Source organism: Oncorhynchus mykiss, chromosome 26 (assembly GCF_013265735.2).
Source record: "Oncorhynchus mykiss isolate Arlee chromosome 26, USDA_OmykA_1.1, whole genome shotgun sequence".
In the NCBI taxonomy this organism is placed as follows: Eukaryota; Metazoa; Chordata; class Actinopteri; order Salmoniformes; family Salmonidae; genus Oncorhynchus; species Oncorhynchus mykiss.
Genome location: NC_048590.1, coordinates 1,815,391 through 1,835,444, shown reverse-complemented (window position 1 = coordinate 1,835,444; position 20,054 = coordinate 1,815,391). Strand labels below are relative to the sequence as shown.

Genomic DNA, 20,054 nt, shown 5'->3' with positions numbered 1-20,054 from the left:
GGGGAACAGTGGGTTAACTGCCTTGTTCAGGGGCAAAAGGACAGATTTTTACCTTGTCAGCACAGGGATTTGATCTTACAGCCTTTTGGTTACAAGTTCAACGCTCTAACCACTAGGCTGCACTGCACTTAGCGGTGCAGAGATATTGTGAAGGAAGTTAGTTTGTGTTTACACGGGACTGTACCGCCCCCACCTACCGTCATACAGGTTGTGACCAATACACGCTGATGAGCCATCTAGTGTGTTCCGAACATGCAGAACTATACAGAGCCCTCCGCATTGTTACAACATTTGAGAGGCTCACGGCGACGCGGTACGGGGCTTGATTTGGCCTCTGCGTGCCCCAGAGGTACCGCTATTGCGTCACACCCTCCATACGACCACATTTAAATGGGCTTTTAGGCTTACACACAGGTGTTCGGAACACACTAGATGGCTCATCAAATCCAAATCCAATTGTATTGGTCACAACCTGTATGACAACTGGCCGTGAATGGGAGTGCCATAGGGTGGCGAACAATTGGCCCAGCGTCGTCTGGGTTTGGCCCGGGGTAGGCCGTCATTGTAAATAAGAATTTGTTCTTAACTGACTTGCCCAGTTAAATAAAGGTTAAATAAACATACAGAATACAACTGGTGTAGACTTTAATGTGAAATTCTTACTTAGGAGCCCGTTCCCAACAACTGGTGTAGACTTTAATGTGATATTCTTACTTAGGAGCCCGTTCCCAACAACTGCTGTAGACTTTAATGTGATATTCTTACTTAGGAGCCCGTTCCCAACAATGCAGAGTTAAAAAAGTAAGAAAAATATGTTGAGAAAAATACAAGGAAATACTAACACAATAAAATAATGTGTAGGTAGGTTGGGATAAAAGTGACCAGGCAATCAGGATAGATAATTAACAGTGTTAAAGTGTGTGTGTGTGGGGGTAGAAGCTGTTCAGCAGTCTGATGGCTTGGGGATAGAAGCTGTTCAGCAGTCTGATGGCTTGGGGGGTAGAAGCTGTTCAGCAGTCTGATGGCTTGGGGGGAGAAGCTGTTCAGCAGTCTGATGGCTTGGGGGTAGAAGCTGTTCAGCAGTCTGATGGCTTGGGGGGAGAAGCTGTTCAGCAGTCTGATGGCTTGGGGGTAGAAGCTGTTCAGCAGTCTGATGGCTTGGGGGTAGAAGCTGTTCAGCAGTCTGATGGCTTGGGGGTAGAAGCTGTTCAGCAGTCTGATGGCTTGGGGGGAGAAGCTGTTCAGCAGTCTGATGGCTTGGGGGTAGAAGCTGTTCAGCAGTCTGATGGCTTGGGGGTAGAAGCTGTTCAGCAGTCTGATGGCTTGGGGGGAGAAGCTGTTCAGCAGTCTGATGGCTTGGGGGTAGAAGCTGTTCAGCAGTCTGATGGCTTGGGGGGAGAAGCTGTTCAGCAGTCTGATGGCTTGGGGGTAGAAGCTGTTCAGCAGTCTGATGGCTTGGGGGGAGAAGCTGTTCAGCAGTCTGATGGCTTGGGGGTAGAAGCTGTTCAGCAGTCTGATGGCTTGGGGGTAGAAGCTGTTCAGCAGTCTGATGGCTTTGGGGTAGAAGCTGTTCAGCAGTCTGATGGCTTGGGGGGAGAAGCTGTTCAGCAGTCTGATGGCTTGGGGGTAGAAGCTGTTCAGCAGTCTGATGGCTTGGGGGTAGAAGCTGTTCAGCAGTCTGATGGCTTGGGGGGAGAAGCTGTTCAGCAGTCTGATGGCTTGGGGGGAGAAGCTGTTCAGCAGTCTGATGGCTTGGGGGTAGAAGCTGTTCAGCAGTCTGATGGCTTGGGGGTAGAAGCTGTTCAGCAGTCTGATGGCTTTGGGGTAGAAGCTGTTCAGCAGTCTGATGGCTTGGGGGTAGAAGCTGGAACATGGAGGTATGACCGTGTGGGAAAACTAACCCTATAAAGGTGTGTAGTAATTGAACCTTTTGTTTTTTGAAAATGATTTCTCACTGATGTGAAAGTACCGTTCCGTATGTTTCCAGAACTGGCGGCGAGTGATGATGTTACTGTTTAGAGTGTCAGGGGGCTCGGCCTCCGAACAAAACGCCCCCGGTCAGAGGAGCCTATAGTCAACAGGCGCTAAAGCAGTTAGCCCCATTTAATAGACGCTAGCTAACACATTATCCAACAACATCCTCTTTCAGGTCATCTGGTTCGGCCGTTGGAAGCCAACGACGCCACACCCAAGAAGATTCGAGCAATACAGTTCCTCACCAGGATAAATGACGGTGACAAACTCGGTGAGAGTTTAGAGTTAAACATGAAGTAACTTCCTAGCTAGCTACATAACAACACTATCTATGTAACAGTACGAACTAATATTCATTCCCCGTTGAAAATCAGAGACACCTGAAATGACCCCAAGTCCCAGAATCTGCTGTTCCTTATAGCTAGCTAGCCGTGTCTTTTGGAAATCAAGTCTGAGATCACTGACACAGTTGTTCTCTTGCCGTCCACAGACTTCTCGTTTGACCCTCAGGAGGACCTCACGCCACTGGAGTCGGCTCTGAGCGTATTGGACAGCATCCGCGACGAGTTGCCGGTTCCCCAGAAAGACTTGGAGAGAGTACAGAAGTCTGTCAGAGAGATGGTGAGATCTGGCCATACTGATTGGTCCCCTGTTGAAACCCGATACACTGTGTGTAGTCATTGATTGGTCCCCCGTTGAAACCCGATACACTGTGTGTAGTCATTGATTGGTCCCCCGTTGAAACCCGATACACTGTGTGTAGTCAGTCATTGATTGGTCCCCCGTTGAAACGGTCTCCCGTTATAAGATGACACTGTGGACTGTGGTCAACACTATTGTGCACTGTAGTGAATTGCACAACTATTTGTCCGTTCATGTCTTCTTATTCTGGTGTATTTGTCCGTTCATGTCTTCTCGTTCTGGTGTAATTGTCCGTTCATGTCTTCTCCTTCTCGTTCTGGTGTAGTTGTCCGTTCATGTCTTCTCGTTCTGGTGTAATTGTCCGTTCATGTCTTCCCCTTCTCATTCTGGTGTAATTTTCCGTTCATGTCTTCTCGTTCTGGTGTAATTGTCCGTTCATGTCTTCCCCTTCTCGTTCTGGTGTAATTGTCTGTTCACGTCTTCTCGTTCTGGTGTAATTGTCCGTTCATGTCTTCCCCTTCTCATTCTGGTGTAATTGTCCGTTCATGTCTTCCCCTTCTCGTTCTGGTGTAATTGTCTGTTCATGTCTTCTCGTTCTGGTGTAATTGTCCGTTCATGTCTTCTCGTTCTGGTGTAATTGTCCGTCCATGTCTTCTCGTTCTGGTGTAATTGCCGTTCATGTCTTCCCCTTCTACTTCTGGTGTAATTGTCCGTTCATGTCTTCCCCTTCTCGTTCTGGTGTAATTGTCCGTTCATGTCTTCTCGTTCTGGTGTAATTGTCCGTTCATGTCTTCTCGTTCTGGTGTAATTGTCCGTTCATGTCTTCCCCTTCTCGTTCTGGTGTAATTGTCCGTTCATGTCTTCCCCTTCTCGTTCTGGTGTAATTGTCCGTTCATGTCTTCTCGTTCTGGTGTAATTGTCCGTTCATGTCTTCTCGTTCTGGTGTAATTGTCCGTTCATGTCTTCCCCTTCTCGTTCTGGTGTAATTGTCCGTTCTTGTCTTCTCGTTCTGGTGTAATTTTCCGTTCATGTCTTCTCATTCTGGTGTAGTTGTCCGTTCATGTCTTCTCATTCTGGTGTAATTGTCCGTTCATGTCTTCTCATTCTGGTGTAATTGTCCGTTCATGTCTTCTCCTTCTGGTGTAATTGTCCGTTCATATCTTCTCGTTCTGGTGTAATTGTCCGTTCATGTCTTCTCCTTCTCGTTCTGGTGTAGTTGTCCGTTCATGTCCTCTCCTTCTCGTTCTGGTGTAATTGTCCGTTCATGTCTTCTCGTTCTGGTGTAATTGTCCGTTCATGTCTTCCCCTTCTCATTCTGGTGTAATTTTCTGTTCATGTCTTCTCGTTCTGGTGTAATTGTCCGTTCATGTCTTCCCCTTCTCGTTCTGGTGTAATTGTCAGTTCATGTCTTCTCGTTCTGGTGTAATTGTCCGTTCATGTCTTCTCGTTCTGGTGTAATTGTCCGTTCATGTCTTCTCGTTCTGGTGTAATTGTCCGTTCATGTCTTCTCGTTCTGGTGTAATTGTCCGTTCATGTCTTCCCCTTCTCATTCTGGTGTAGTTGTATTCTGCCATGTTGTTCTGACATTATAACTGTGAACCCTGTTGTGCATCCTGACATCATTTTAACTGTGAACCCTGTTGTTCTGACATCATTATAACGGTGAACCCTGTTGTGCATCCTGACATCATTTTAACTGTGAACCCTGTTGTTCTGACATCATTATAACGGTGAACCCTGTTGTTCTGACATCATTATAACGGTGAACCCTGTTGTGCATCCTGACATCATTTTAACGGTGAACCCTGTTGTGCATCCTGACATCATTATAACGGTGAACCCTGTTGTGCATCCTGACATCATTATAACGGTGAACCCTGTTGTTCTGACATCATTATAACGGTGAACCCTGTTGTGTTTTTCTCTGTAGTTGGTGATTGTGTGCATTAAGAACCAGGCCTTTGACAAAGCCAAGGAGGTTTTGATGAAATACTTCCCCAAAAGCAAGGTTGGAAAGGTGAGCCAACTCCTAAACTCCTAGAGAGACGATGGCAACAATACGAACAGTACAGAGAGACATTTAAACCCAGCTGTCTGTTAACCTGAGGGACGGGACAGACATTTAGACCTGTCTGTCTGTTAACCTGAGGAACGGGACAGAGACATTTAGACCTGTCTGTCTGTTAACCTGAGGGACAGAGACATTTAGACCTGTCTGTCTGTTAACCTGAGGAACGGGACAGAGACATTTAGACCTGTCTGTCTGTTAACCTGAGGAACGGGACAGAGAGACCTGTCTGTCTGTTAACCTGAGGAACAGGTAATGTCTCCAGGGGCTGATGCGGGGGGGTAATGTCTCCAGGGGCTGATGTGGGGGGGTTATGTGTCTTCCAGAAAGCGATCTTCCTGGGGCTGGTCAACAAGAGGAGCAGTGATCATTCAGTCCTGCAGCAGGTCACCTACCAGCAGTTTAAACAGGAGATGCTGCAGTTCTGTCAGAGCCTGTTTCCCTTCTCTCATCCTTTCCTGTCCAGGGTACGTGTGGTATTACCTCAGCATCAGTCTGGCTGTGTCCCCTCTCCATATATAGTGTAGTGTATTACCTCAGCAGCAGTCTGGCTGTGTCCCCTCTCCATATATAGTGTAGTGTATTACCTCAGCATCAGTCTGGCTGTGTCCCCTCTCCATATATAGTGTAGTGTATTACCTCAGCATCAGTCTGGCTGTGTCCCCTCTCCATATATAGTGTAGTGTATTACCTCAGCAGCAGTCTGGCTGTGTCCCCTCTCCATATATAGTGTAGTGTATTACCTCAGCATCAGTCTGGCTGTGTCCCCTCTCCATATATAGTGTAGTGTATTACCTCAGCATCAGTCTGGCTGTGTCCCCTCTCCATATATAGTGTAGTGTATTACCTCAGCAGCAGTCTGGCTGTGTCCCCTCTCCATATATAGTGAAGTGTATTACCTCAGCATCAGTCTGGCTGTGTCCCAAGTATCACCCCTCTCCATATATAGTGTAGTGTATTACCTCAGCAGCAGTCTGGCTGTGTCCCCTCTCCATATATAGTGTAGTGTATTACCTCAGCATCAGTCTGGCTGTGTCCCCTCTCCATATATAGTGTGTTGTATTACCTCAGCATCAGTCTGGCTGTGTCCCCTCTCCATATATAGTGTAGTGTATTACCTCAGCAGCAGTCTGGCTGTGTCCCCTCTCCATATATAGTGTGTTGTATTACCTCAGCATCAGTCTGGCTGTGTCCCCTCTCCATATATAGTGAAGTGTATTACCTCAGCAGCAGTCTGGCTGTGTCCCCTCTCCATATATAGTGTAGTGTATTACCTCAGCATCAGTCTGGCTGTGTCCCCTCTCCATATATAGTGTAGTGTATTACCTCAGCATCAGTCTGGCTGTGTCCCCTCTCCATATATAGTGTAGTGTATTACCTCAGCAGCAGTCTGGCTGTGTCCCCTCTCCATATATAGTGAAGTGTATTACCTCAGCATCAGTCTGGCTGTGTCCCCTCTCCATATATAGTGAAGTGTATTACCTCAGCAGCAGTCTGGCTGTGTCCCCTCTCCATATATAGTGAAGTGTATTACCTCAGCATCAGTCTGGCTGTGTCCCAAGTATCACCCCTCTCCATATATAGTGTAGTGATCAGGGGACATTAGGGACACAACCTCTAAGTACAGTGCCTTGTGAAAGTATTCGGCCCCTTGAACTTTGCGACCTTTTGCCACATTTCAGGCTTCAAACATAAAGATATAAAACTGTATTTTTTTGTGAAGAATCAACAACAAGTGGGACACAATCATGAAGTGGAACAACATTTATTGGATATTTCAAACTTTTTTAACAAATCAAAAACTGAAAAATTGGGCGTGCAAAATGATTCAGCCCCTTTACTTTCAGTGCAGCAAACTCTCTCCCGAAGTTCAGTGAGGATCTCTGAATGATCCAATGTTGACCTAAATGACTAATGATGATAAATACAATCCACCTGTGTGTAATCAAGTCTCCGTATAAATGCACCTGCACTGTGATAGTCTCAGAGGTCCGTTAAAAGCGCAGAGAGCATCATGAAGAACAAGGAACACACCAGGCAGGTCCGAGATACTGTTGTGAAGAAGTTTAAAGCCGGATTTGGATACAAAAATATTTCCCAAGCTTTAAACATCCCAAGGAGCACTGTGCAAGCGATAATATTGAAATGGAAGGAGTATCAGACCACTGCAAATCTACCAAGACCTGGCCGTCCCTCTAAACTTTCAGCTCATACAAGGAGAAGACTGATCAGAGATGCAGCCAAGAGGCCCATGATCACTCTGGATGAACTGCAGAGATCTACAGCTGAGGTGGGAGACTCTGTCCATAGGACAACAATCAGTCGTATATTGCACAAATCTGGCCTTTATGGACGAGTGGCAAGAAGAAAGCCATTTCTTAAAGATATCCATAAAAAGTGTCGTTTAAAGTTTGCCACAAGCCACCTGGGAGACACACCAAACATGTGGAAGAAGGTGCTCTGGTCAGATGAAACCAAAATGGAACTTTTTGGCAACAATGCAAAACGTTATGTTTGGCGTAAAAGCAACACAGCTGAACACACCATCCCCACTGTCAAACATGGTGGTGGCAGCATCATGGTTTGGGCCTGCTTTTCTTCAGCAGGGACAGGGAAGATGGTTAAAATTGATGGGAAGATGGATGGAGCCAAATACAGGACCATTCTGGAAGAAAACCTGATGGAGTCTGCAAAAGACCTGAGACTGGGACGGAGATTTGTCTTCCAACAAGACAATGATCCAAAACATAAAGCAAAATCTACAATGGAATGGTTCAAAAATAAACATATCCAGGTGTTAGAATGGCCAAGTCAAAGTCCAGACCTGAATCCAATCGAGAATCTGTGGAAAGAACTGAAAACTGCTGTTCACAAATGCTCTCCATCCAACCTCACTGAGCTCGAGCTGTTTTTCAAGGAGGAATGGGAAAAAAATTCAGTCTCTCGATGTGCAAAACTGATAGAGACATACCCCAAGCGACTTACAGCTGTAATCGCAGCAAAAGGTGGCGCTACAAAGTATTAACTTAAGGGGGCTGAATAATTTTGCACGCCCAATTTTTCAGTATTTGATTTGTTAAAAAAGTTTGAAATATCCAATAAATGTCGTTCCACTTCATGATTGTGTCCCACTTGTTGTTGATTCTTCACAAAAAAATACAGTTTTATATCTTTATGTTTGAAGCCTGAAATGTGGCAAAAGGTCGCAAAGTTCAAGCGGGACGAATACTTTCGCAAGGCACTGTAGATTCTGTTTTAACTGTTTGGGCTGATGTGTTAGTACCTATACAGTTGTACTGTAACTAACTAGTAGCTAACTAAATACTAGGAGCTCTCTGTCTCCCTAACCCACTGTTCCTAACCTCGTCTGAGATCTGTCTCCATAACCCACTGTTCCTGACCTGAACTGAGATCTGTCTCCCTAACCCACTGTTCCTGACCTGAACTGAGATCTGTCTCCCTATCCCACTTTTCCTGACCTGAACTGAGATCTGCCTCCCTAACCCACTGTTCCTAACTGAACTGAGATCTGTCTCCCTAACCCACTGTTCCTAACTGAACTGAGATCTGCCTCCCTAACCCACTGTTCCTAACTGAACTGAGATCTGTCTCCCTAACCCACTGTTCCTAACCTGAACTGAGATCTGCCTCCCTATAACCCACTGTTCCTAACTGAACTGAGATCTGTCTCCCTAACCCACTGTTCGTAACTGAACTGACATCTGTCTCCCTAACCCACTGTTCCTAACTGAACTGAGATCTGCCTCCCTAACCCACTGTTCCTAACTGAACTGAGATCTGTCTCCCTAACCCACTGTTCCTAACTGAACTGAGATCTGCCTCCCTATAACCCACTGTTCCTAACTGAACTGAGATCTGCCTCCCTATAACCCACTGTTCCTAACTGAACTGAGATCTGCCTCCCTAACCCACTGTTCCTAACTGAACTGAGATCTGTCTCCATAACCCACTGTTCCTAACCTGGTCTGAGATCTGTCTCCCTAACCCACTGTTCCTAACTGAACTGAGATCTGCCTCCCTATAACCCACTGTTCCTAACTGAACTGAGATCTGCCTCCCTAACCCACTGTTCCTAACTGAACTGAGATCTGTCTCCCTAACCCACTGTTCCTAACTGAACTGAGATCTGTCTGTGTGAATATCAGGCTGCCAGACAGCTGGTGGTGAAGAGACGGGATGCAGGACAGGATGCAGAGGAAGGAGACTGTCCCTCAGACCCTCAGCCAGAGGACCACCTTCTACCAGCAACAGAGGAGAAGACATCCAGACACAAACCCAGGTAGCTTATTGATCCGATGTCAATCAATCATATACATGGACTTTAGAAAGCACTTTTAGTTCAGTTATTGTGACAACATGATTTCCAGTTACCGAGCCTAGACCCTAAAGGTTATTGGGCCCCACAGTGTGTGGATAGACAGGGGGCCCCACAGTGTGTGGATAGACAGGGGGCCCCACAGTGTGTGGATATACAGGGGGCTTCACAGTGTGTGGATATACAGGGGGCTCCACAGTGTGTAGATATACAGGGGGCTCCACAGTGTGTGGATATACAGGGGGCTCCACAGTGTGTAGATATACAGGGGGCTCCACAGTGTGTGGATATACAGGGGGCTCCACAGTGTGTAGATATACAGGGGGCCCCACAGTGTGTAGATATACAGGGGGCCCCACAGTGTGTAGATATACAGGGGGCCCCACAGTGTGTAGATATACAGGGGGCCCCACAGTGTGTAGATATACAGGGGGCCCCCACAGTGTGTAGATATACAGGGGGCTCCACAGTGTGTAGATATACAGGGGGCCCCACAGTGTGTAGATATACAGGGGGCCCCACAGTGTGTAGATATACAGGGGGCTCCACAGTGTGTAGATATACAGGGGGCTCCACAGTGTGTAGATATACAGGGGGCTCCACAGTGTGTATATATACAGGGGGCTCCACAGTGTGTGGATAGACAGGGGGCCCCACAGTGTGTGGATAGACAGGGGGCCCCACAGTGTGTGGATATACAGGGGGCTTCACAGTGTGTGGATATACAGGGGGCTCCACAGTGTGTAGATATACAGGGGGCTCCACAGTGTGTGGATATACAGGGGGCTCCACAGTGTGTGGATATACAGGGGGCTCCACAGTGTGTGGATATACAGGGGGCTCCACAGTGTGTAGATATACAGGGGGCTCCACAGTGTGTGGATAGACAGGGGGCTCCACAGTGTGTAGATATACAGGGGGCTCCACAGTGTGTAGATATACAGGGGGCCCCACAGTGTGTAGATATACAGGGGGCCCCACAGTGTGTAGATATACAGGGGGCCCCACAGTGTGTAGATATACAGGGGGCCCCACAGTGTGTAGATATACAGGGGGCTCCACAGTGTGTGGATATACAGGGGGCTCCACAGTGTGTAGATATACAGGGGGCTCCACAGTGTGTGGATATACAGGGGGCTCCACAGTGTGTGGATATACAGGGGGCTCCACAGTGTGTGGATATACAGGGGGCTCCACAGTGTGTAGATATACAGGGGGCTCCACAGTGTGTAGATATACAGGGGGCTCCACAGTGTGTAGATATACAGGGGGCTCCACAGTGTGTAGATATACAGGGGGCTCCACAGTGTGTAGATATACAGGGGGCCCCACAGTGTGTAGATATACAGGGGGCTCCACCAGTATTGGGACAGTGACATATTGTTTGTTTTGTCTCTGTACTTGTCGGGTAAATTTGCCAAAACTCCCAATACTTTGAGCTCGCTGAGGTCGACAACTTGATTAGAGAACTTTAACATTGAAGTACAACCTTCATTCCTCTCTTCAAGTAGTCACCAAACTGGAAGATGAGTGGTTTCTTTAAGTAAAGATGCCGTTCATTAGCATGGGAACACCTGGGTCATGTTCATGAGGCACCAAACGGAAGAAAACTGACTGAAACAGGGAGGGACTGTCTGGACTTGTTCAATAACAAACGCTTGTTTTTGTTTTCTGTTGCATTACATTTTGCTCTGGTGTGACCTAATGAATACAACCTACCTTGATCTCTCCCTCCAGTCTAAACTGACTCCCTCTCTCCCTCCAGTCCTCCCAGTCTAAACTAACTCCCTCTCTCTCTCCCTCCAGTCCTCCCAGTCTAAACTGACTCCCTCTCTCTCCCTCCAGTCCTCCCAGTCTAAACTGACTCCCTCTCTCTCCCTCCAGTCCTCCCAGTCTAAACTGACTCCCTCTCTCCCTCCAGTCCTCCCAGTCTAAACTGACTCCCTCTCTCCCTCCAGTCCTCCCAGTCTAAACTGACTCCCTCTCTCCCTCCAGTCCTTCCAGTCTAAACTAACTCCCTCTCTCTCTCCCTCCAGTCCTCCCAGTCTAAACTGACTCCCTCTCTCTCCCTCCAGTCCTCCCAGTCTAAACTGACTCCCTCTCTCCCTCCAGTCCTCCCAGTCTAAACTGACTCCCTCTCTCCCTCCAGTCCTCCCAGTCTAAACTAACTCCCTCTCTCTCTCCCTCCAGTCCTCCCAGTCTAAACTGACTCCCTCTCTCTCCCTCCAGTCCTCCCAGTCTAAACTGACTCCCTCTCTCCCTCCAGTCCTCCCAGTCTAAACTGACTCCCTCTCTCTCTCCCTCTCTCTCCCTCCAGTCTAAACTGCCTCTCCCTCTCTCTCCCTCCAGTCCTCCCAGTCTAAACTGACTCCCTCTCTCCCTCCAGTCCTCCCAGTCTAAACTGACTCCCTCTCTCCCTCCAGTCCTCCCAGTCTAAACTACCTCTCTCTCTCCCTCCAGTCTTCCCAGTCTAAACTGACTCCCTCTCTCCCTCCAGTCCTCCCAGTCTAAACTGCCTCCCTCTCTCTCTCCCTCCAGTCCTCCCAGTCTAAACTGACTCCCTCTCTCTCCCTCCAGTCCTCCCAGTCTAAACTGCCTCCCTCTCTCTCTCCCTCCAGTCCTCCCAGTCTAAACTGCCTCCCTCTCTCTCTCCCTCCAGTCCTCCCAGTCTAAACTGACTCCCTCTCTCTCTCCCTCTCTCTCCCTCCAGTCTAAACTGACTCCCTCTCTCCCTCCCTCTCTCTCTCCCTCCCGTCCTCCCAGTCTAAACTGCCTCTCCCTCTCTCCCTCCAGTCCTCCCAGTCTAAACTGCCTCCCTCTCTCTCTCCAGTCCTCCCAGTCTAAACTGCCTCCCTCTCTCTCTCCCTCCAGTCCTCCCAGTCTAAACTACCTCTACCTCTCTCTCTCCCTCCAGTCCTCCCAGTCTAAACTGCCTCCCTCCAGTCCTCCCAGTCTAAACTGCCTCCCTCTCTCTCTCCCTCCAGTCCTCCCAGTCTAAACTACCTCTACCTCTCTCTCTCCCTCCAGTCCTCCCAGTCTAAACTGCCTCTCCCTCTCTCTCCCTCCAGTCCTCCCAGTCTAAACTGACTCCCTCTCTCCCTCCAGTCCTCCCAGTCTAAACTAACTCCCTCTCTCTCTCCCTCCAGTCCTCCCAGTCTAAACTGACTCCCTCTCTCTCCCTCCAGTCCTCCCAGTCTAAACTGACTCCCTCTCTCTCCCTCCAGTCCTCCCAGTCTAAACTGACTCCCTCTCTCCCTCCAGTCCTCCCAGTCTAAACTGACTCCCTCTCTCCCTCCAGTCCTCCCAGTCTAAACTGACTCCCTCTCTCCCTCCAGTCCTCCCAGTCTAAACTAACTCCCTCTCTCTCTCCCTCCAGTCCTCCCAGTCTAAACTGACTCCCTCTCTCTCCCTCCAGTCCTCCCAGTCTAAACTGACTCCCTCTCTCCCTCCAGTCCTCCCAGTCTAAACTGACTCCCTCTCTCCCTCCAGTCCTCCCAGTCTAAACTAACTCCCTCTCTCTCTCCCTCCAGTCCTCCCAGTCTAAACTGACTCCCTCTCTCTCCCTCCAGTCCTCCCAGTCTAAACTGACTCCCTCTCTCCCTCCAGTCCTCCCAGTCTAAACTGACTCCCTCTCTCTCTCCCTCTCTCTCCCTCCAGTCTAAACTGCCTCTCCCTCTCTCTCCCTCCAGTCCTCCCAGTCTAAACTGACTCCCTCTCTCCCTCCAGTCCTCCCAGTCTAAACTGACTCCCTCTCTCCCTCCAGTCCTCCCAGTCTAAACTGACTCCCTCTCTCTCCCTCCAGTCCTCCCAGTCTAAACTGACTCCCTCTCTCCCTCCAGTCCTCCCAGTCTAAACTACCTCTCTCTCTCCCTCCAGTCTTCCCAGTCTAAACTGACTCCCTCTCTCCCTCCAGTCCTCCCAGTCTAAACTGCCTCCCTCTCTCTCTCCCTCCAGTCCTCCCAGTCTAAACTGACGCCCTCTCTCTCCCTCCAGTCCTCCCAGTCTAAACTGCCTCCCTCTCTCTCTCCCTCCAGTCCTCCCAGTCTAAACTGCCTCCCTCTCTCTCTCCCTCCAGTCCTCCCAGTCTAAACTGACTCCCTCTCTCTCTCCCTCTCTCTCCCTCCAGTCTAAACTGACTCCCTCTCTCCCTCCCTCTCTCTCTCCCTCCCGTCCTCCCAGTCTAAACTGCCTCTCCCTCTCTCCCTCCAGTCCTCCCAGTCTAAACTGCCTCCCTCTCTCTCTCCAGTCCTCCCAGTCTAAACTGCCTCCCTCTCTCTCTCCCTCCAGTCCTCCCAGTCTAAACTACCTCTACCTCTCTCTCTCCCTCCAGTCCTCCCAGTCTAAACTGCCTCCCTCCAGTCCTCCCAGTCTAAACTGCCTCCCTCTCTCTCTCCCTCCAGTCCTCCCAGTCTAAACTACCTCTACCTCTCTCTCTCCCTCCAGTCCTCCCAGTCTAAACTGCCTCTCCCTCTCTCTCCCTCCAGTCCTCCCAGTCTAAACTGACTCCCTCTCTCCCTCCAGTCCTCCCAGTCTAAACTACCTCTACCTCTCTCTCTCCCTCTAGTCCTCCCAGTCTAAACTGCCTCTCCCTCTCTCTCCCTCCAGTCCTCCCAGTCTAAACTACCTCTCTCTCTCCCTCCAGTCCTCCCAGTCTAAACTGCCTCTCTCTCTCCCTCCAGTCCTCCCAGTCTAAACTACCTCTACCTCTCTCTCTCCCTCCAGTCCTCCCAGTCTAAATTACCTCTACCTCTCTCTCTCCCTCCAGTCCTCCCAGTCTAAACTACCTCTACCTCTCTCTCTCCCTCCAGTCCTCCCAGTCTAAACTACCTCTACCTCTCTCTCTCCCTCCAGTCCTCCCAGTCTAAACTGCCTCCCTCTCTCTCCCTCCAGTCCTCCCAGTCTAAACTACCTCTACCTCTCTCTCTCCCTCCAGTCCTCCCAGTCTAAACTACCTCTACCTCTCTCTCTCCCTCCAGTCCTCCCAGTCTAAACTGACTCCCTCTCTCCCTCCAGTCCTCCCAGTCTAAACTGCCTCCCTCTCTCTCTCCCTCCAGTCCTCCCAGTCTAAACTGCCTCTCCCTCTCTCTCCCTCCAGTCCTCCCAGTCTAAACTGCCTCTCCCTCTCTCTCCCTCCAGTCCTCCCAGTCTAAACTACCTCTACCTCTCTCTCTCCCTCCAGTCCTCCCAGTCTAAACTGCCTCTCCCTCTCTCTCCCTCCAGTCCTCCCAGTCTAAACTGCCTCTCCCTCTCTCTCCCTCCAGTCCTCCCAGTCTAAACTGCCTCTCCCTCTCTCTCCTTCCAGTCCTCCCAGTCTAAACTGCCTCTCCCTCTCTCCCTCCAGTCCTCCCAGTCTAAACTGCCTCTCCCTCTCTCTCCCTCCAGTCCTCCCAGTCTAAACTGCCTCCCTCTCTCTCTCCCTCCAGTCCTCCCAGTCTAAACTACCTCTACCTCTCTCTCTCCCTCCAGTCCTCCCAGTCTAAACTGCCTCCCTCTCTCTCTCCCTCCAGTCCTCCCAGTCTAAACTGCCTCCCTCTCTCTCCCTCCAGTCCTCCCAGTCTAAACTGCCTCCCTCTCTCTCCCTCCAGTCCTCCCAGTCTAAACTGCCTCTCCCTCTCCTCTCCCTCCAGTCCTCCCAGTCTAAACTGCCTCTCCCTCTCTCTCCTTCCAGTCCTCCCAGTCTAAACTGCCTCTCCCTCTCTCTCCTTCCAGTCCTCCCAGTCTAAACTGCCTCTCCCTCTCTCTCCCTCCAGTCCTCCCAGTCTAAACTGCCTCTCTCTCTCCCTCCAGTCCTCCCAGTCTAAACTGCCTCTCTCTCTCCCTCCAGTCCTCCCAGTCTAAACTACCTCTACCTCTCTCTCTCCCTCCAGTCCTCCCAGTCTAAACTACCTCTACCTCTCTCTCTCCCTCCAGTCCTCCCAGTCTAAACTGCCTCCCTCTCTCTCTCCCTCCAGTCCTCCCAGTCTAAACTGCCTCCCTCTCTCTCTCCCTCAAGTCCTCCCAGTCTAAACTGCCTCCCTCTCTCTCTCCCTTCAGTCCTCCCAGTCTAAACTGCCTCCCTCTCTCTCTCCCTCCAGTCTAAACTACCTCTATCTCTCTCTCCCTCCAGTCCTCCCAGTCTAAACTACCTCCCCCTCTCTCTCTCCCCAGTCCTCCCCCCGGTGGCGTCCTGCTGACCCGCAGCCAGCTGATGGCCGTTTATACAGCCCTGGCCGAGGAGCTGAGGGAGCCCATGACCTTTGCCGAGCTGGAGGAGGAGGTGGAAAGGGAGGTGATGGAGGAGAACGCAGGAAAAGGAGGTGCTGCTGTGGACCAAGAGGAACCTCTCCTGCACCTCTCTGAAAGCCCCAGGTTGTCAATCAAATCACTACCCTTCTGCTTCCTGTCCTATGGTAGCCTGGGAACCAGTCATATCACTACCCTGCTGCTTTCTGTCCTATGGTAGCCTGGGAACCAGTCATATCACTCCCCTATGGTAGCCTGGGAACCAGTCTTATCACTACCCTGCTGCTTCCTGTCCTATGGGAGCCTGGGAACCAGTGATATCACTACCCTGCTGCTTCCTGTCCTATGGGAGCCTGGGTACCAGTGATATCACTACCCTGCTGCTTCCTGTCCTATGGGAGCCTGGGAACCAGTCATATCACTACCCTACTGCTTCCTGTCCTATGGGAGCCTGGGAACCAGTCATATCACTACCCTGCTGCTTCCTGTCCTATGGGAGCCTGGGAACCAGTCATATCACTACCCTGCTGCTTCCTGTCCTATGGGAGCCTGGGAACCAGTCATATCACTACCCTGCTGCTTCCTGTCCTATGGTAGCCTGGGTACCAGTCTGTTTCACTCCTTGTCATCCCAAACAGAGTGTATTTCTCCAGGCTGGTCCTATGGACTGTTCTGCTCCCCAGTTTGTCTAGTTTTAATGTTGTTGATGTTGTGTCCACTACTGTGTGTCTGTCTCTTTTCATTGTTAAAGTGTATTGGGAGTGACCCCTGGTAAACCTGAATCTGACATGACCCCAGGCAGGGCTCAGACGCTGTGTTGGAGCAGGACGTCCCCAGGTCCCAGAGAGAGTCCGACAGTCCAATGGAGGCTTCCCCTGCTGACGTGGTTCCCCCTGCTGACCTGGTTCCCCCTGCTGGCCTGGCACCAGGCCCCCAGTGGAAGAGCCGAGGCTGGCCTCATACCATAGCCAGGCTGGTTATGGAGCCAGACAGCCAGGTGAGGGAAGAGAGCAGGAGGAATAGGGGTTTAATGTCTGTCTTCCTGTGAGTTGTTAATGAATCACTTGGTGGATTGATGATGGTGAGGGAAGAGAGCAGGAGGAATAGGGGTTTAATGTCTGTCTTCCTGTGAGTTGTTAATGAATCACTTGGTGGATTGATGATGGTGAGGGAAGAGAGCAGGAGGAATAGGGGTTTAATGTCTGTTTTCCTGTGAGTTGTTAATGAATCACTTGGTGGATTGATGATGGTGAGGGAAGAGAGCAGGAGGAATAGGGGTTTAATGGAGTCATTATGTTCATGGATTGAATTTGAACAAACTTCTTGAATTGACTCTTAACTCTGGTGTGCAGGACTCATTACCTCATATTTTAACTCTGGTGTGTAGGAATCATTACCTCATATTATAACCCTGGTTTGCAGGACTCATTACCTCATATTTTAACTCTGGTGTGTAGGACTCATTACCTCATATTATAACCCTGGTGTGTAGGATTCATTACCTCATATTATAACCCTGGTTTGCAGGACTCATTACCTCATATTATAACCCTGGTGTGTAGGACTCATTACCTCATATTATAACTCTGGTGTGTAGGAATCATTACCTCATATTATAACTCTGGTGTGTAGGATTCATTACCTCATATTATAACCCTGGTGTGTAGGACTCATTACCTCATATTATAACCCTGGTGTGTAGGACTCATTACCTCATATTATAACCCTGGTGTGTAGGATTCATTACCTCATATTATAACCCTGGTTTGCAGGACTCATTACCTCATATTATAACCCTGGTGTGTAGGACTCATTACCTCATATTATAACTCTGGTGTGTAGGATTCTACGGCCTCTCGAGAATCAGTATCCAACGGGGAGGAGTCAGTCAGCCGGGCTGACCCACTAAGCCCCGCCTCCACCTACAGCCCACCGACACGGAAGTATCGAAAACGAGGAGCCGGCAAGATAACCGAAGAGTAAGTCAGGAACAAGAAGGACGTCCCTGCATGTGTTAATGGAAGCACCTTTTAACTGTCTCTTTAACACATTTCTAACGAGGGACACGAGTTGACGAGTTTGACGAAGGGAAGTGGAAGTTGACTGAAAGGGAGAGGAGGGGACTTCCTGACCTTGTCCAATAAGAAACGATTGCAAATCGTTTTGCTATGGTGTGCCCTAATGAATACCACCTCTGTCTGACTCCAGGACCTCGTCTGACCCTGAGGAGGATGTGTGTATTCTAGATGACACCCCTGAGCAGCGAGGCTCTGCCCCCATCCCCCAGAGAGGCTCCGCCCCCACCCCCCAGAGAAGCTCCGCCCCCACCCCCCAGAGAGGCTCCGCCCCCACCCCCCAGAGAAGCTCCACCCCCCAGAGAAGCTCTTCACATAAGAGAATCCCTACCCCCACCCCCCAGACAAGCCACACCCCCCAGAGAAGCGCCACCCCCCAGAGAAGCCCCACCCCCCAGAGAGGCTCTTCACATAAGAGAATCCACACCCCCCAGAGAAGCTCCACCCACACCCCCCAGAGAAGCCCCACCCCCCAGAGAAGCTCCACCCACACCCCCCAGATAAGCCCCACCCCCCAGAGAGGCCCCACCCACCAGAGAAGCCCCACCCCTCAGACAAGCCACATCCACCAGAGAAGCCCCACCCCTCAGAAGGCCTCCACCAGTAAAAAGGGACCTGATCTGAAGTGGTATGTAGAACTATATAGTATAGTATCATTCTGTCTTCTCCCTTCTGATGTGATTGTAGACATACAGTTGAAGTCAGAAGTTTACATACACCTTAGTCTAATACATTTAAACTCAGTTTTTTACAATTCCTGACATTTAATCCTAGTAAAATTCCCTGTCTTAGGTCAGTTAGGATCACCACTTTATTTTAAGAATGTGAAATGTCAGAATAATAGTAGAGAGAATTATTTATTTCAGCTTTTATTTCTTTCATCATATTCCCAGTGGGTCAGAAGTTTACATGCACTCAATTAGTATTTGGAAGCATTACCTTTAAATTGTTTAACTTGGGTCAAACGTTTCGGGTAGCCTTCCACAAGCTTCCCACAATAAGTTGGGTGAATTTTGTCCCATTCCTCCTGACAGAGCTGGTGTAACTGAGTCAGGTTTGTAGACCTCCTTGCTCGCACAAGCTTTTTCAGTTCTGCCCACAAATTTTCTATAGGATTGAGGTCAGGGCTTTGTGATGGCCACTCCAATACCTTGACTTTGTTGTCCTTAAGCCATTTTGCCACAACTTTGGAAGTATGCTTGGAGTCATTGTCCATTTGGAAGACCCATTTGCGACCAAGCTTTAACTTCCTGACTGATGTCTTGAGATGTTGCTTCAATATATCCACATCATTTTCTCTCCTCATGATGCCATCTATTTTGTGAAGTGCACCAGTCCTTCCTGCAACAAAGCACCGCCACAACATGATGCTGCCACCCCAGTGCTTCACGGTTGGGATGGTGTTCTTCGGCTTGCAAGCCTCCCCCTTTTTCCTCCAAACATAACGATGGTCATTATGGCCAAACAGTTCTATTTTTGTTTCATCAGACCAGAGGACATTTCTCCAAAAAGTACGATCTTTGTCCCCATGTGCAGTTACAAACCGTAGTCTGGTTTTTTTTATGGCGGTTTTGGAGCAGTGGCTTCTTCCTTGCTGAGCGGCCTTTCAGGTTATGTCGATATAGGCCTTGTTTTACTGAGGATATAGATACTTTTGTACCTGTTTCCTCCAGCATCTTCACAAGGTCCTTTGCTGCTGTTCTGGGATTGATTTGCACTTTTCACACCAAAGTAAGTTCATTTCTGGGAGACAGAACGCATCTCCTTCCTGAGCGGTATGACGGCTGCGTGGTCCCGTGGTGTTTATACTCGCGTACTATTGTTTGTACAGATGAACGTGGTAACTTCAGGCATTTGGAAATTGCTCCCAAGGATGAACCAGAGATCTACAATTTATTTTCTAAAGTCTTGGCTGATTTCTTTTGATTTTCCCATGATGTCAAGCAAAAGAGGCACTGAGTTTGAATCTAGGCCTTGAAATACATCCATAGGTACACCTCCATTTGACTCAAATGATGTCAATTAGCCTATCAGAAGCTTCTAAAGCCATGACATCATTTTCTGGAATTTTCCAAGCTGTTTAAAAGGCCCAGTCAACTCAGTGTATGTAAACTCCTGACCCACTGGAATTGTGATACAGTGAAATAATCTGTAAACAATCGTTGGAAAAATTACTTGTCACATAAAGTAGATGTCCTAACCGACTTGCCAAAACTATAGTTTGTGGAGTGGTTGAAAAACAAGTTTTAATGACTCCAACCTGGGTGTATGGTAACTTCCGACTGAATGGTTATGTATTTCAGCCATAGAGGATGATGTTGAAGATCACAGCTGATCGACTTTCTCTCTTTTATAATGGTGATGTCATCTGCAGGAAGCAGCTCTTCAGCGTTGCTAAGGAATCCAAGGATAGGTGGAGCGATGAAGAGGATTTATTTGACTCCCCTCACAAAGACAGTAATTATGATTCAAAACTATATAATGTTTATTACTAGTGATTTACTATGGAGTTCTGACATCTGTCTTTGTTTAGGTTCTGAGGACAACGCCAGTACTACTGGAGGAGGCAGGAAGAGGGTGAGTGTAGGTTCTGAGGACAACGCCAGTACTACCGGAGGAGGCAGGAAGAGGGTGAGTTTAGGTTCTGGAGACCGAACTACTGGAGGAGGCAGGAAGAGGGTGAGTTTAGGTTCTGGATACAACAGAACTACAGGAGGAGGCAGGAAGAGGGTGAGTT

The 20,054-nt window shown here is 49.2% G+C and overlaps 1 protein-coding gene across 5 annotated transcripts in view; it reads left to right on the top strand.

Annotated features, from left to right (window-relative positions):
- Window positions 1–20,054, top strand: part of terfa (telomeric repeat binding factor a) — a 29,654-nt gene that overhangs the window by 5,465 nt on the left and 4,135 nt on the right. For 3 of the 5 annotated variants that reach the window (XM_036964349.1, XM_036964346.1, XM_036964350.1), the window contains exons 2-12: window positions 2,150–2,245; window positions 2,465–2,595; window positions 4,547–4,633; window positions 5,011–5,151; window positions 8,851–8,984; window positions 15,168–15,368; window positions 16,041–16,239; window positions 17,085–17,221; window positions 17,451–17,945; window positions 19,692–19,774; window positions 19,851–19,948. In XM_036964349.1, the coding sequence (XP_036820244.1) occupies window positions 2,150–2,245; window positions 2,465–2,595; window positions 4,547–4,633; window positions 5,011–5,151; window positions 8,851–8,984; window positions 15,168–15,368; window positions 16,041–16,239; window positions 17,085–17,221; window positions 17,451–17,945; window positions 19,692–19,774; window positions 19,851–19,948 (1,802 nt within the window). The remainder of the gene's footprint in view (window positions 1–2,149; window positions 2,246–2,464; window positions 2,596–4,546; window positions 4,634–5,010; window positions 5,152–8,850; window positions 8,985–15,167; window positions 15,369–16,040; window positions 16,240–17,084; window positions 17,222–17,450; window positions 17,946–19,691; window positions 19,775–19,850; window positions 19,949–20,054) is intronic. The other 2 variants (XM_036964348.1, XM_036964347.1) reach the window with 2 other exon arrangements.